Raw genomic sequence first — 11,556 nt, 5'->3', positions numbered from 1 at the left:
ATGAATTTCTGAAAATGACTCTGAAATGGCAAGACTTCTGTGATGCACTATTTGTTATTATTAGAGGACAAATTAGACCAGTGTGCGTGTGAGAGCCTTCTTTAGGTAAAATACTGCATGTTTAAGAAAACATATCAATAGTACATTTTTAAACAACAGACAACAGTTTTATCATTTTTGTCCAATACAACAGACAGGTGATTGACCCGATGCTGCCTCCTCATGGTTTCTTTTTATACTACCTTGTGTACAAAACATATGCTTGTTATTATTATTATTATCACGACACATACACCACGAAGAAGGTGATACTATACTAAAATACTGTGAGCAACTATACTCGTGTCACCAGTGTAAGATAAAGCGCTCGCTGCTTTAATTTCAGACGGTTCCTATGTTCAGCCTCTAGGGGGCGGACCTGATCACACATCCGGGTACCTGACCCACCGCTACCCCGCCTATTTCTCCGGAAGAAAATCCCCATCGTTCCCTTTTACTTCCTCTTTCTGTCAACGGAGTTTAGGTATGAGAAACAATCTTCTGTGTGTCTGCTCAATCTGATTACAATCACCGTTTAAAGTTCACCATCCACGTATACAACCAGCCGTATATTGTCAACATAATACTCAAGAACATATCTTTGCTCTCTTTGGTGTCTCGGTGTTTAAACTGAATGTGATATTTATAACAGAAGTGACGGTGTACCCGCGGTCATGATGAGGCCTGAGAGCCGGTGACTCTCTGAATACTCGGCGGAGTTTATTTCAACTAAACGAGAATAATACATTTGTTAACCAGCGAATAATTACGCGTTGTTTTTAATCGTGCGTGGGTTCGTTAGTGTGGTATACTGTTAACTACAAGCTGTTTGTAAGTAAATTAGGAATTAATTACAGTGGCTGTCAGTGTGTTAAACGAATAGTTAAAAAGTGAATCTTAATGTTATTCCCAATTTCAATTGTCTTTATTCCAAAACATGTTAATGTTGAGCAGACTGACAGGTAATATATGCATTTTGTTTGTAACGTGAATGGTGACCATGTGAGTTGTAATGCAGAATGAAATACTACCTCTATGTAGATACAGCATTGAAATGTTTTATTGAAAGTGTTATTGCTCATTTCTACAGGCCGCAATGGGACGTGTGATCAGGGGACAGAGAAAAGGTGCGGGCTCCGTCTTCAAAGCCCATGTCAAGCACAGAAAAGGTGCTGCTAAACTCCGTCATATTGACTTCGCTGAACGTCATGGCTACATCAAGGGGATCGTGAAGGTAAATGAATGAAATCTTGTAAAGATCACTTGTCATCTGAAGAGGGAGGTTACTGAGAAAATTCTGCTTTTTTTGTCTAGGACATCATTCACGACCCTGGCCGTGGAGCTCCCCTGGCTAAGGTGATGTTCCGTGACCCATACCGCTTCAAGAAGAGGACAGAACTGTTCATTGCAGCTGAAGGCATCCACACTGGCCAGTTCATCTACTGTGGCAAGAAAGGTAATGCATTTCAAGTTGAGAATTGGTCAAGCAAACATCCGGTCTTATGTGCACATGCTGATCAATGTGATTGGGCTGTTATAGCCCAGCTGAACATTGGCAATGTGCTCCCCGTTGGCACCATGCCTGAGGGTACCATTGTCTGCTGTCTGGAGGAGAAGCCCGGAGATAGAGGCAAACTCGCTCGTGCATCTGGAAACTACGCCACAGTCATCTCCCATAACCCCGAGACCAAGAAATCCAGAGTCAAGCTTCCATCTGGATCCAAAAAGGTCATCTCTTCTGCAAACAGAGCTGTTGTTGGTAAGCAAACATGAAGGTCTTCCTTTGCATGGTTATGAATCAGTGTGCTTGCCGTTGAATCTCTCCATTGAAATATGCTGTGATCGTAGGGAGCTGTAATTTGAGAATATAATTTGTGGATGTGTTCTGTAACACAGGGTTTCTCAAATTTGAAGGGGTTTGTAACTTGAAGAGCTAATGACGACAAGAATGTTAAATTTGTAAAATTATTAAAAACATCTGAAAGTGAAATGGCAGAAGATGTTAAATCTCAGGTTGTACTTTAAACTGTCAAAGAGGTTCAACTCAGAAAGTTTGGAAATCCCTGCTGTAGCAAATGGTTTTTGGGGGGTATTTGTGTATTCAACTTTGAATCTCCAAGTCTTAAATATAAACTGAGGTCTATTGCCTCCTATTAAAGGTGTTGTTGCTGGTGGTGGTCGTATTGACAAACCCATCTTGAAGGCAGGACGTGCATACCACAAGTACAAGGCCAAGAGGAACTGCTGGCCTCGTGTCCGTGGTGTGGCTATGAACGTAAGCAAACTTCATTTGTATTTCTTTGTGATTCCAACTAATTTCAGATTCTGATTTGTTGCCTAAATGCTGGTTTTAAACCTGACCTGTGCTGTTTGTTCTCCAGCCTGTTGAGCATCCCTTCGGTGGTGGTAACCATCAGCATATTGGCAAGCCCTCAACAATCAGGAGGGACGCACCCGCTGGACGCAAGGTTGGTCTCATCGCTGCCCGTCGTACTGGCAGACTGCGTGGAACAAAGACCGTCCAGGACAAGGAAAACTAATGTGCATCGTCATAATAAAATGTGTCCCAACAAATTTCATATGCCTTGAGGTCTTTGTCTGTTATTGTCAGTTACTGTTTTCATAGGAACACTGCACAACATCAAAAGCATAAAAACAAACACAAAGTTTATTCAAATTACAAAAAAAGTATTTGAATGGCACATAGTGCCTGCTTTTTAATTTTGCGTTTGTAATGGGTGAATATTTACAATTTTAGAAGTAACTTTTCTACTGTCAGGAAAAATGTAATTTTAAAGTGGTATGCAGACCTGAAAAGGTCTTTTTAAATATTAAAGTATCAAATCATTAGTGTAGTCTGATCAACTAGAAACTCGTTATACACAAAAATATAGAACTTTAAACCATACTGGTCTGTAATCATGATTGACGTGGGAACATTAAAACAGAGGTATGGAAAGTTACAGAATCACCCACTGGTCTTGTAGACAACATTAATCTTAGATGCAGACTATATAACTAGTAATTGACAAGAACTTTAATTTGATTTATAAAAATACATTGTTACCTACCTTCTGTGAGTCATATCCATGTCTGGGCAGCAAGACAAATTTCTAGTGTTGTTTTTTCAAGCAGTCCACAGTTTACGAGATTATCTGTATGTTGACGAATTTGTGTGCAAACACTGGGTTTCTATGAACTATTTTAAAGGCAATTTAAAGTCTAATACCTAACCCACCAACACACATGGTTGCATTTTTTATTGTTGTGCCAATAGAGCTGTGCACTCTACAGTGATTATAACGTACTTGAAACAATCAATGCAAAACATCTCGCAGCTTTGAACCTTCACAATGACGGACAGACATTTTCCCGATTTCTTTTCTTTATTCTTGAAGGGCGCAATGCTTTTCTCTAATATTTCTGTGCACAAAAACCTCACAAAGTGAAAGTCAACAGTGTGACTGTGGCTTCAGAATTCAATGTCACATCATGGCCAAAACAAAAGTCGGCAAAAAACAGGGCGAAGAACTCTGTACAGTCAATAATCTTTAAAAATAACACAAGGACAAAAATGTTCCTCTTAAATCAAATTCTATTTGTCTTTTAGTGAAATACAACAAAATAAATTCTATAAAATAAAACAGCAAAATATTTAAATATATGATGGGCAGAATATTTTCATTTGCAGGAGTATTTGGTATTTTTTTTTCCAACAAAATCCAAGAAAAAAAAGCATTCAAGTTACCAATTAAATACATACAGTATCTACTGATGTTTACTCCTTTGATCCAAGAGACTTGACTAACTGAAGTTGCAACATGACTAACCAGCAGTTATTTTATGGTACAACTCTGCTTTTACGTTCACTCTCCTTAAATGAAGAATCCCCAAACCGAGGCTCTTTTCGAGTACACGAATGCGAACAGGGATCATGAAGTCAGGCGACCCACTAAATTGCCAGGAACTCATTTATCTGACGCAAAGGTCAAGACAAATAAGCAAAACGAGTTGTCCACTAATGTTCCAGTCATCCTGGCATAAACTGTTGCATATATTTTCTCTTTCTAAAATTCCTATCATCAAAACCTAAGCATTTATCCCAAAAAAAAAAAAAAGCGACAGCCAAATATTTATCAGAGGAAACGTGTGCAATTGTAAAGCCACTTACTTCTTACATTGCTTCAAAACATCAAATCTAGAAAACACATGAAGGGGACCAACAAAAGGGCTCTTCTGAATCACCGTGGAGAAAAATCACAGAATCGCCCTTCGGCTATACTAGTTTGATGTGAAGTCATGCTAAGATGTTACAGCGTGTCAGCTGGAGAGTTCAAATTATTTAATTACCATTAAAAAAAAGAAAAACAAACGGCGATAGGAATTTCCAGAATAAAGTAGCATCACCCCATTCACATCAACTAAACTTCAAGATCATAACCCAACCTTCCCATTGTTCACAAACTATGGCCAACTCTTGCTCACGAGGTGCCACAGCCGGTTAAGCTTTGACATGAATATAATGTATGATCAAAAGCAGAATGACCCAAACGGCCCAAACCTTACTACTGAGCATGGGATAAAACAGGGATTTTTTTTTTTTGTCTTTCACTGTTGTATTTGCTTCTTTTTTTTTGTTGTTGTTTTTCTATTTTCATAAATCTGCAGTCCCCCAACAGCATCACACACGCTGTTGCTTTTGAACAGTCAAAACATTAACATAGTATGTACACCTCTGTCATGAGACAAGTGCGACAGGCCCATTTTATTATTACAAACAATATGCACAGTCCACTGCAAGTTACACTTTTGACAGTTAATACTGCAGAGCAGACGGTGAAGAGACTCTCCACTCCAGGGTTAGAAATTGAGGGAAGCTGAATGTTCTGGTTACACGGGCTCTGGAGTAGAGCAGCATGGTGGGGCCTGGCCTTGCTCTGGATTCGAGTATCTCTTCTGGAGAACTCAGATGGAGGACAGTGTGACAACATATTGTTAGTCTTTAGCCTGGCTAGGCGGCACCTCCTCAGGGGGCTCCCAGTTCTCTTGTGCTCGTGGGCCTGGACGCTGAGGGTTGTTGACGTGCTGTGCTGCGGGGCCAGTGTATGGCTGCGTATGCGGGAGGTTATTCTGCTGAAAAGATGCAACAATCAAATTACTACATGACAATCAGAAGAATTTATATTTATGGTTTACTCCAACTTAGAGATGGCATTATATAACGACTGACGTGCATTTAAAAGCAATTAAATAAAAACCCTCTTTGATTATTTACACATTCAGCGATCAAAAAGCGCAAACACTCCCAACTGGGGTAAACATGAAAGCCATTAGTCAGTGAAAACCAAGTAAAATACAAACAAATCCAATTAAACTGCTGTTCAAATGTTTAACAAGCTTTTATTCTTGAAATACTTATTCAGCAAAGATGCATTAAATTGATCAAAAGTTAAATCGTAGTTTTATAATCGTACTTTATAATATTTGTGCTGTATTTGATCAAATAAATGTTTGCCTTGAGTATAAGAGACTTTTTCCAAAAGCATCTGATGGACCAAAACCTTTAAAATCTTTAGCCATCTAATACTAAACTCCAACAACAAACTTTCCAATCAGGAACTCAGCACCCCCCTTTTTTAATGCAAGGTGCCAGTACAACCACTACATGGGTTTGCAGTGAAGAAAGATTACTGAAAACTTTGGAATGGTCCTTTCACAAATACAGGATATGGTTTAAGAGAGATCTAAGAGTGGCATGAGGTTTGTGACTGAAGCTCAGTACCTGTTGAAACTTTGTGCCTGGAGAGTGAGGGTACAGAGCAGTGTCCTCTGGAGGAGAAGTGTCCTGCTCATCAAGGGCCTCCTGCTCATCAGGCTCCTAAAACAACCATCACAAATGAAGTTGAGCACTAGATTTAAAATATAATTAAATATAAAACTGTTTGCTTCATACACAACTAACCAGAGATATTTGTGAATAATGTCCTCTACAAAGAGTCCCTTACAATATAAAACATGCAAATTCAATAAAATGGGAAAGTTCAAGGTTTTATCTGTTTGACGAACGAGGCAAATTATTACGGGGGCTTAGTGAAATCCAATGACAGATGAGGGAACACTATAAATGGACAACACAAACCAAACACTCTTATACTTTCATTTGATTAAATAGTTTTTTCAACTTCTGAAGCTTCTGATGATGACTGATAAGAATTTGCCCATGGATGAACTGATTAGACAGTGGCATGACTATAACACTAAACACACATTCTACTGAACATGGTGTTCTTCCTCAGAGAAAGTTAATCATCAGAATGGAATATAAAACTAACACCACATCCAAATTTGCATAGTCACACAAAAGCTTCTTAGTGCAGTTTGTTTTCAGATCAGATGACTAGAACATCTTACATTCCCAAAATAAAATCGGACTCAAAACAAGAGAAAGAAAACCACCACCAGACAAAAATTACCTCCAACTCATCTGTAAACTATAGCCAAGGCTTAGAGTTTTCGATCACTTAGTTACCACATTAAGACTTGTAGTTGCGTAGAAAGAAACAGTTTGGACACATTGAGATGAGGACGAAATAACAGTTGATTCTGAGTTGTTTTTGAGGGAGGTGGAAGATGGTTCTGTCTACATCACGCCCTGTGAACACCAAAATGTTACGCAGATGGCACCAGTGTGGCCGGGCCATACAAGTCTTACGGTGTGCTGTTGTTGGCCTGTCACTTCCCCTGGCAAAAGTTGCTGTGTCGAGGACGGGTTCCGGCCAGCGTCCTCTTCAGATACCACCTCGTGCTTCGTTAAGTGACACTATTTTGAAACGGCAGTTAATATTGCATTCTGTTTCAACAAATTATGCATCTATGGCTGCATACATTTAACATTTGTGTCAGTTTGCTACTGATTAAACTAGATAAAGAAAGCACCTTATTTGGCTTTAAAAAAAACACCTATGGCATGAAATCAAGTGTAAATGTAATGAAACTTAAATTTATGCAAATGTCAACATTTGTAACTGCTTTGCGTTATTAAATGAAAACCTGGAAATAAAAGTCGAAAACTCAAAGCCCTATCTATAGTTAAGCATTTCTAGATTAGAAAAGATTTCATTTTAAAACCTTTTCAAAATTGCTTTCCAAAGGTTAAACGTTTGATGTGCTGCCCATCATTAACAGTCATAGGGTGAGATTTCAGTGCTGATTTAAAAAAAAAATTTGAATAAAGTGTTTCTCTACATTACATTAGGGGTTCTTAAAAGGCAACCATGCAGAATTTTTAATACAAATGTAATTATTAAAAAGTCTCAACTAATGGGCAGAAGCACACATGCATGATTAGACTTTAAACTAAACATACTGGCGCTAATGTTGCAGACAATGAGGGGTGGCATGAGCCATCACTTACATCTTCTGGACACAACTCGCAGGCCTTGGCTAAAGTCATACGGGCACTGTGGGAGCGCTCCAGGAAGTATCCATTAGAAGTCTCATTGCTCTGGACAGGAGGGGACCAGTTGTTATACGTGTACTGGGTATTGCCAGTATAGGGTCTCCGTTCCAGCTCGTCACCAAGCCACTCCACTGCCCAGGTCCACTTCCTTTTTAAATCTCCATTACTCTGGAAAATGTAAACCAATCAGTTTTTAAATTTTATATAAAAAAAAAAAAAAAAAAAAAAAAAAAACAATTCACATGCAGTCTTTCATTATCAAACTCACCTGGAGAATTTGGTAGGCCACAGAACAGTTGCTGAAAAGAGCCACCATGCATTTAATACACTGATAAGCTCTCTTTTGGTAGTGATTTTTGGAGCGCTGAATGGTGTCAAAAAGCCCATCACGGTCATCAGGGATTCCCTTCAGCACATTGTGAATCCTAACAAACAAAGGAAAAAGGGCAGAGCAGGACATTATTATCCATTAGGAATTAAATTCATCTTAAAAAAAAAAAAAAAAAAAAAACCCAGATTAAGGACTTCACTCCAGGAACTAAATTGTAGATATTAAGAGTTTCAGGTTCTTCTGGGGCTTTTTCTTCATACGTTATTTCACATAAGAGATATTTGATTAACATGAAGTGGAAAGACTGACCTGTGAGTCTGCCATGAGTCCTCAATAAACAAGATTTGAAGGAGCAAGTCCAGGTAAGGCCTTAACTCATACGTGTATGAATATGCCACCTATGAAAAACACCAATGTTAATAACCACCTTCAGACAATCAGGAAAAATATAAACATGGCTAGACGTTACAGTGAAAAATTAAATTTTTATACATTTGACATTGACATCATTGTGAACAGACCGTTTACACAGATTCACAGACCTTCCAAACTCTAATAACATTATGCTACTTCAGTTTAAACCAGATGCTATTAAAATACTTGTCTAAATTCTCCCATCACAATTTTCAAGAGAGGGAGACAGTAGGAAACATGTTTAGTCCAATGGTAGTCTTTAGTAAACTGTATGTCCAAATAAAATGTGCATTAATAAATGTAAGCGAAATATTTACAATGTTGCTTAAGTTGAAAATCATCATCTTTTCAAAGATGAAGGCTGGAAATCCCTCTCACCTGCCACAGTAGTTCACTCAGCACAGTGGAGGAAAACTGAGGGTTTTCCCAACAGCAGAATCTCAGCAGTTTGATAGTGTCCTCTGAGTTACTGCAGTCCTCGATAATCTTCTTCACATAACTGGTGCGCACAAACAGGATGTCCACCACCAGCTGCTGCAGAGGCATGATGGGAGCGGTGATGTTGGGGTCACCATATGGGTTTGGCAGGGGAGGGTTTCCTAAAAATGTCAACATGTGGAAATGTCAGCTCATTTCCTGGCTTGTGGTCTGGAAAATTTTCGTTTTCAATGCAAATCTTTAAATGCGTGTCAACAGATCAAACTACTAAAACAATGTATTGGAATGACGACCAAAAAAAGAAAAATATGGAAGTGCATCTCTGCAAATGCCCTCAGCTCCAAGCAATGCCAACCTGGCACTCATGCCTGGAGATGGCTTTGTGTCAGTCAGTAAGTCCTGAGCAAGGATGAGCATCTTCATTGGGCAATTGGGACCAAAACTACATGTGAAAGCCTACAGACCATTTTGTTATCAGAATGCACATTTTGCAGCAATGTATAAAATTCTCACCATTAATTGAGGACTGCATACGTGACGTCACATCACAGCAGCGAATGAGCTGTGAGACGACAGTATAGAGCTTTCCGAGCTCAGCATACTGGTACTTAATGGGAGGGCCGGAGCCCTCATCCAGAGCCACAAGCATGAAGGTAGCTGGTACCCCGAGCTTCAACAGCTGCGTCTTCTCTGCCAAACCTAAGAGAAAGAAATGGAGTGAGACAGGACAGCACTATAGCATGCAAGCCCATATGAAAACGCAGGCCTTAAGGGTGGCGAGCTGTCCTTACCAAGATTAGCATACATGACAAAAAGGTTGAAGTACTGTTGCAGGTGACGGCCGTGCTCAGACACTTCCCTTCTCAGCAGATTAAGTACGGCACGGAACAAGTGCTCACTTAAACTCAAATTATCACAGCTCTGAGACAAAAGAACAAATAACAAAATGTATAAGAACCTTGTGGAGTGAGCTCCAAATTTTAGACATTCCCTGATTTCCCATGAAAGAGGGAAGCCTAGATTGATGAGACGTACCTGACTTGAAGGTCCAGGTGAAGCAATGGGTGAAGGGCAGGGTCCATCTTGCAGGGAGAAATGTGCAATGAATACAATGAGTTTGGAGAAGGCTCCTCGAACCTCTGCACTGGGACACTCAAGCAGGTACTCGGAGAAGCGGTTAGGATATGCAAAGAGGACATTGTGTGCAAACCAGTAACGCACATTCTTACTGTGCCGTAGCAAGATGCACAGAGCATCATACCTGAAATAAAAGAAACGGGGATCAACTAATTGTAGATAAGAGGAATCAACTAACTGTTGAAGAACACAGGCAAGCATGTGCGTGATAAACTCAGAAATAACATGCTTACCAATCACTAGCAGGGCCACGGACAATTTTCTTGGTGTGGAATCCAGTACTGAAGAGAAATCTAGCAGCGAGCTGTATACTAATCATAGCCATTTCTTCTGCTTCAGGCAAAAGATGGTCTTGACCTAAAAACCACAAAAAAAAAAATAATAATTGTTAATGCTACAATGACTTTCATTATCCCCTGGAATAGATTATTCTGCAGTAGCAACAATAGGATTATGATGTGTAATGAGGAAAAAGGAAACCCATTTCCCAAACACACACACTTAGACGCTAATGGTGAAGCTAAAAGCGCAATCTCATGCGTGGAAAATGAGAAAGTTGCCACAATTTTTTTTTATGGATAGATACAGAATGAATGTTAGTGAAGTTTTTGGCATATGTACAATGCAGACAGAGAATATCATTAGATAGATACATACATACATATACATTATATATATTATTACCAAGACCTTATATTGAGGCTCATAAGTGCACAGTTTCATGAAAGTATTACAAAGTAGTTTCCAGTTCAACTGCCAACATAAATGTTTTCTAAAGGATCATGCGAATTTCAAAACTGAAGTAATGGCTGCTGAAATACCGGCTGTGCCATCACAGGAATAAATTACATTTTAAAATATATTTACAAGGGCTGGGCAAGTTAACGCATTAATTGATTAACGCCAACAATTATTTTATTGCGCATTAACGCAATTTTTTTATTTTTTATTATGAAAGTCTGTTGCTAACTGGCTTTGAATACACATACAGACAAACCATGGGTCACAGGAGGGGTGGGATGTTGATCAGTACTGGCTTGGGATGGGTGTCATCACACGTCTCAACCAATGAGAGCATTTGGGGAGAGCCTAAGACAGCAGTGCACATGACTTCATAAGTGGGAAGAGCCAGGGCCGGCTAAATGAACGAACCAGGCTTTGGGGGTCAAGCGCTCAGGCTCAAAACACCTAGTGTAAACTCCTATTCTCCCGCATCCCACACGAGTCTCTTCCCACTCTGGACTCTGAGCAAAACTTGTTTTTCTATAACTATAACATCTTCTATTAAAAAAAAAGTTAATGCCCTGGCAGTGGCAAATAGCTTTGGTTTTATATTTAATTTGATTACATTGTTATAAGTTGAGATTTACAAGAAATTAACTGCTACTCTGTAAAAGGAATTCTGCTGTAGAAAAGCACTGTTATTGCACTTTTGTTCATATAGCAGTACCTTTAAATGGGGGAAAAAAAAAAAAACAAGTGCACAATACACTACTTTTGAATTCATTATTGAATTGTGCATAATGCAGTTAATCAATTAAAAACTTGTTGCCCAGCACTAATATTAACAGAAAAAGTTTTTAAATTGTAATTTCACAATATTCCTTTTTTAATAAATCAAACGAGTGCTTGGTAAACGTTCAAAAATCTTGCCAACCCCAAACTTTCAACACTAACTTCTCAAATGTTAGAAATCAAATATAACTTAGCATTTAAATGTAATCTTAAGATATTAACA

At 38.9% G+C, this 11,556-nt stretch overlaps 2 protein-coding genes across 12 annotated transcripts in view; one reads left to right on the top strand and one right to left on the bottom strand.

Moving 5' to 3' along the window:
• Window positions 1–1,105: 1,105 nt before the first annotated feature.
• On the top strand, window positions 1,106–2,618 carry LOC122138507 (60S ribosomal protein L8). The gene is made up of 5 exons (XM_042731504.1): window positions 1,106–1,273; window positions 1,354–1,495; window positions 1,580–1,798; window positions 2,199–2,314; window positions 2,421–2,618. Exons 1-5 carry the CDS (start codon window positions 1,136–1,138, stop codon window positions 2,577–2,579), a joined length of 774 nt encoding a protein of 257 aa, XP_042587438.1. The 5' UTR covers window positions 1,106–1,135; the 3' UTR covers window positions 2,580–2,618.
• A 2,159-nt stretch (window positions 2,619–4,777) lies between these two features.
• LOC109058668 (probable ubiquitin carboxyl-terminal hydrolase FAF-X) overlaps window positions 4,778–11,556 on the bottom strand; it is a 29,435-nt gene continuing 22,656 nt past the window's right edge. For 3 of the 11 annotated variants that reach the window (XM_042731492.1, XM_042731497.1, XM_042731493.1), the window contains 11 exons: window positions 10,052–10,175; window positions 9,717–9,942; window positions 9,473–9,602; window positions 9,195–9,380; window positions 8,622–8,842; window positions 8,139–8,227; window positions 7,767–7,923; window positions 7,454–7,666; window positions 6,743–6,859; window positions 5,822–5,917; window positions 4,778–5,172 (listed from right to left, as the gene is read on the bottom strand). In XM_042731492.1, the coding sequence (XP_042587426.1) occupies window positions 5,035–5,172; window positions 5,822–5,917; window positions 6,743–6,859; window positions 7,454–7,666; window positions 7,767–7,923; window positions 8,139–8,227; window positions 8,622–8,842; window positions 9,195–9,380; window positions 9,473–9,602; window positions 9,717–9,942; window positions 10,052–10,175 (1,697 nt within the window). In that variant the 3' untranslated portion in view covers window positions 4,778–5,034. The remainder of the gene's footprint in view (window positions 5,173–5,821; window positions 5,918–6,742; window positions 6,860–7,453; window positions 7,667–7,766; window positions 7,924–8,138; window positions 8,228–8,621; window positions 8,843–9,194; window positions 9,381–9,472; window positions 9,603–9,716; window positions 9,943–10,051; window positions 10,176–11,556) is intronic. The other 8 variants (XM_042731495.1, XM_042731501.1, XM_042731498.1 and 5 more) reach the window with 5 other exon arrangements.

This window comes from Cyprinus carpio, chromosome B9 (genome assembly GCF_018340385.1).
Source record: "Cyprinus carpio isolate SPL01 chromosome B9, ASM1834038v1, whole genome shotgun sequence".
NCBI lineage: Eukaryota > Metazoa > Chordata > Actinopteri > Cypriniformes > Cyprinidae > Cyprinus > Cyprinus carpio.
This window is presented reverse-complemented; position numbering and strand designations above follow the sequence as displayed.

What these genes read in the sequence shown, in the direction of transcription:
- LOC122138507 (XM_042731504.1), top strand. Translation starts at nt 1,136, where the DNA reads ATGGGACGTGTGATCAGGGGACAGAGAAAAGGTGCGGGCTCCGTCTTC. An exon ending in ACATCAAGGGGATCGTGAAG is followed by an intron (nt 1,274 to 1,353) that starts GTAAATGAATGA and finishes TTTTTTGTCTAG; the next exon opens with GACATCATTCACGACCCTGG. An exon ending in CATCTACTGTGGCAAGAAAG is followed by an intron (nt 1,496 to 1,579) that starts GTAATGCATTTC and finishes GGGCTGTTATAG; the next exon opens with CCCAGCTGAACATTGGCAAT.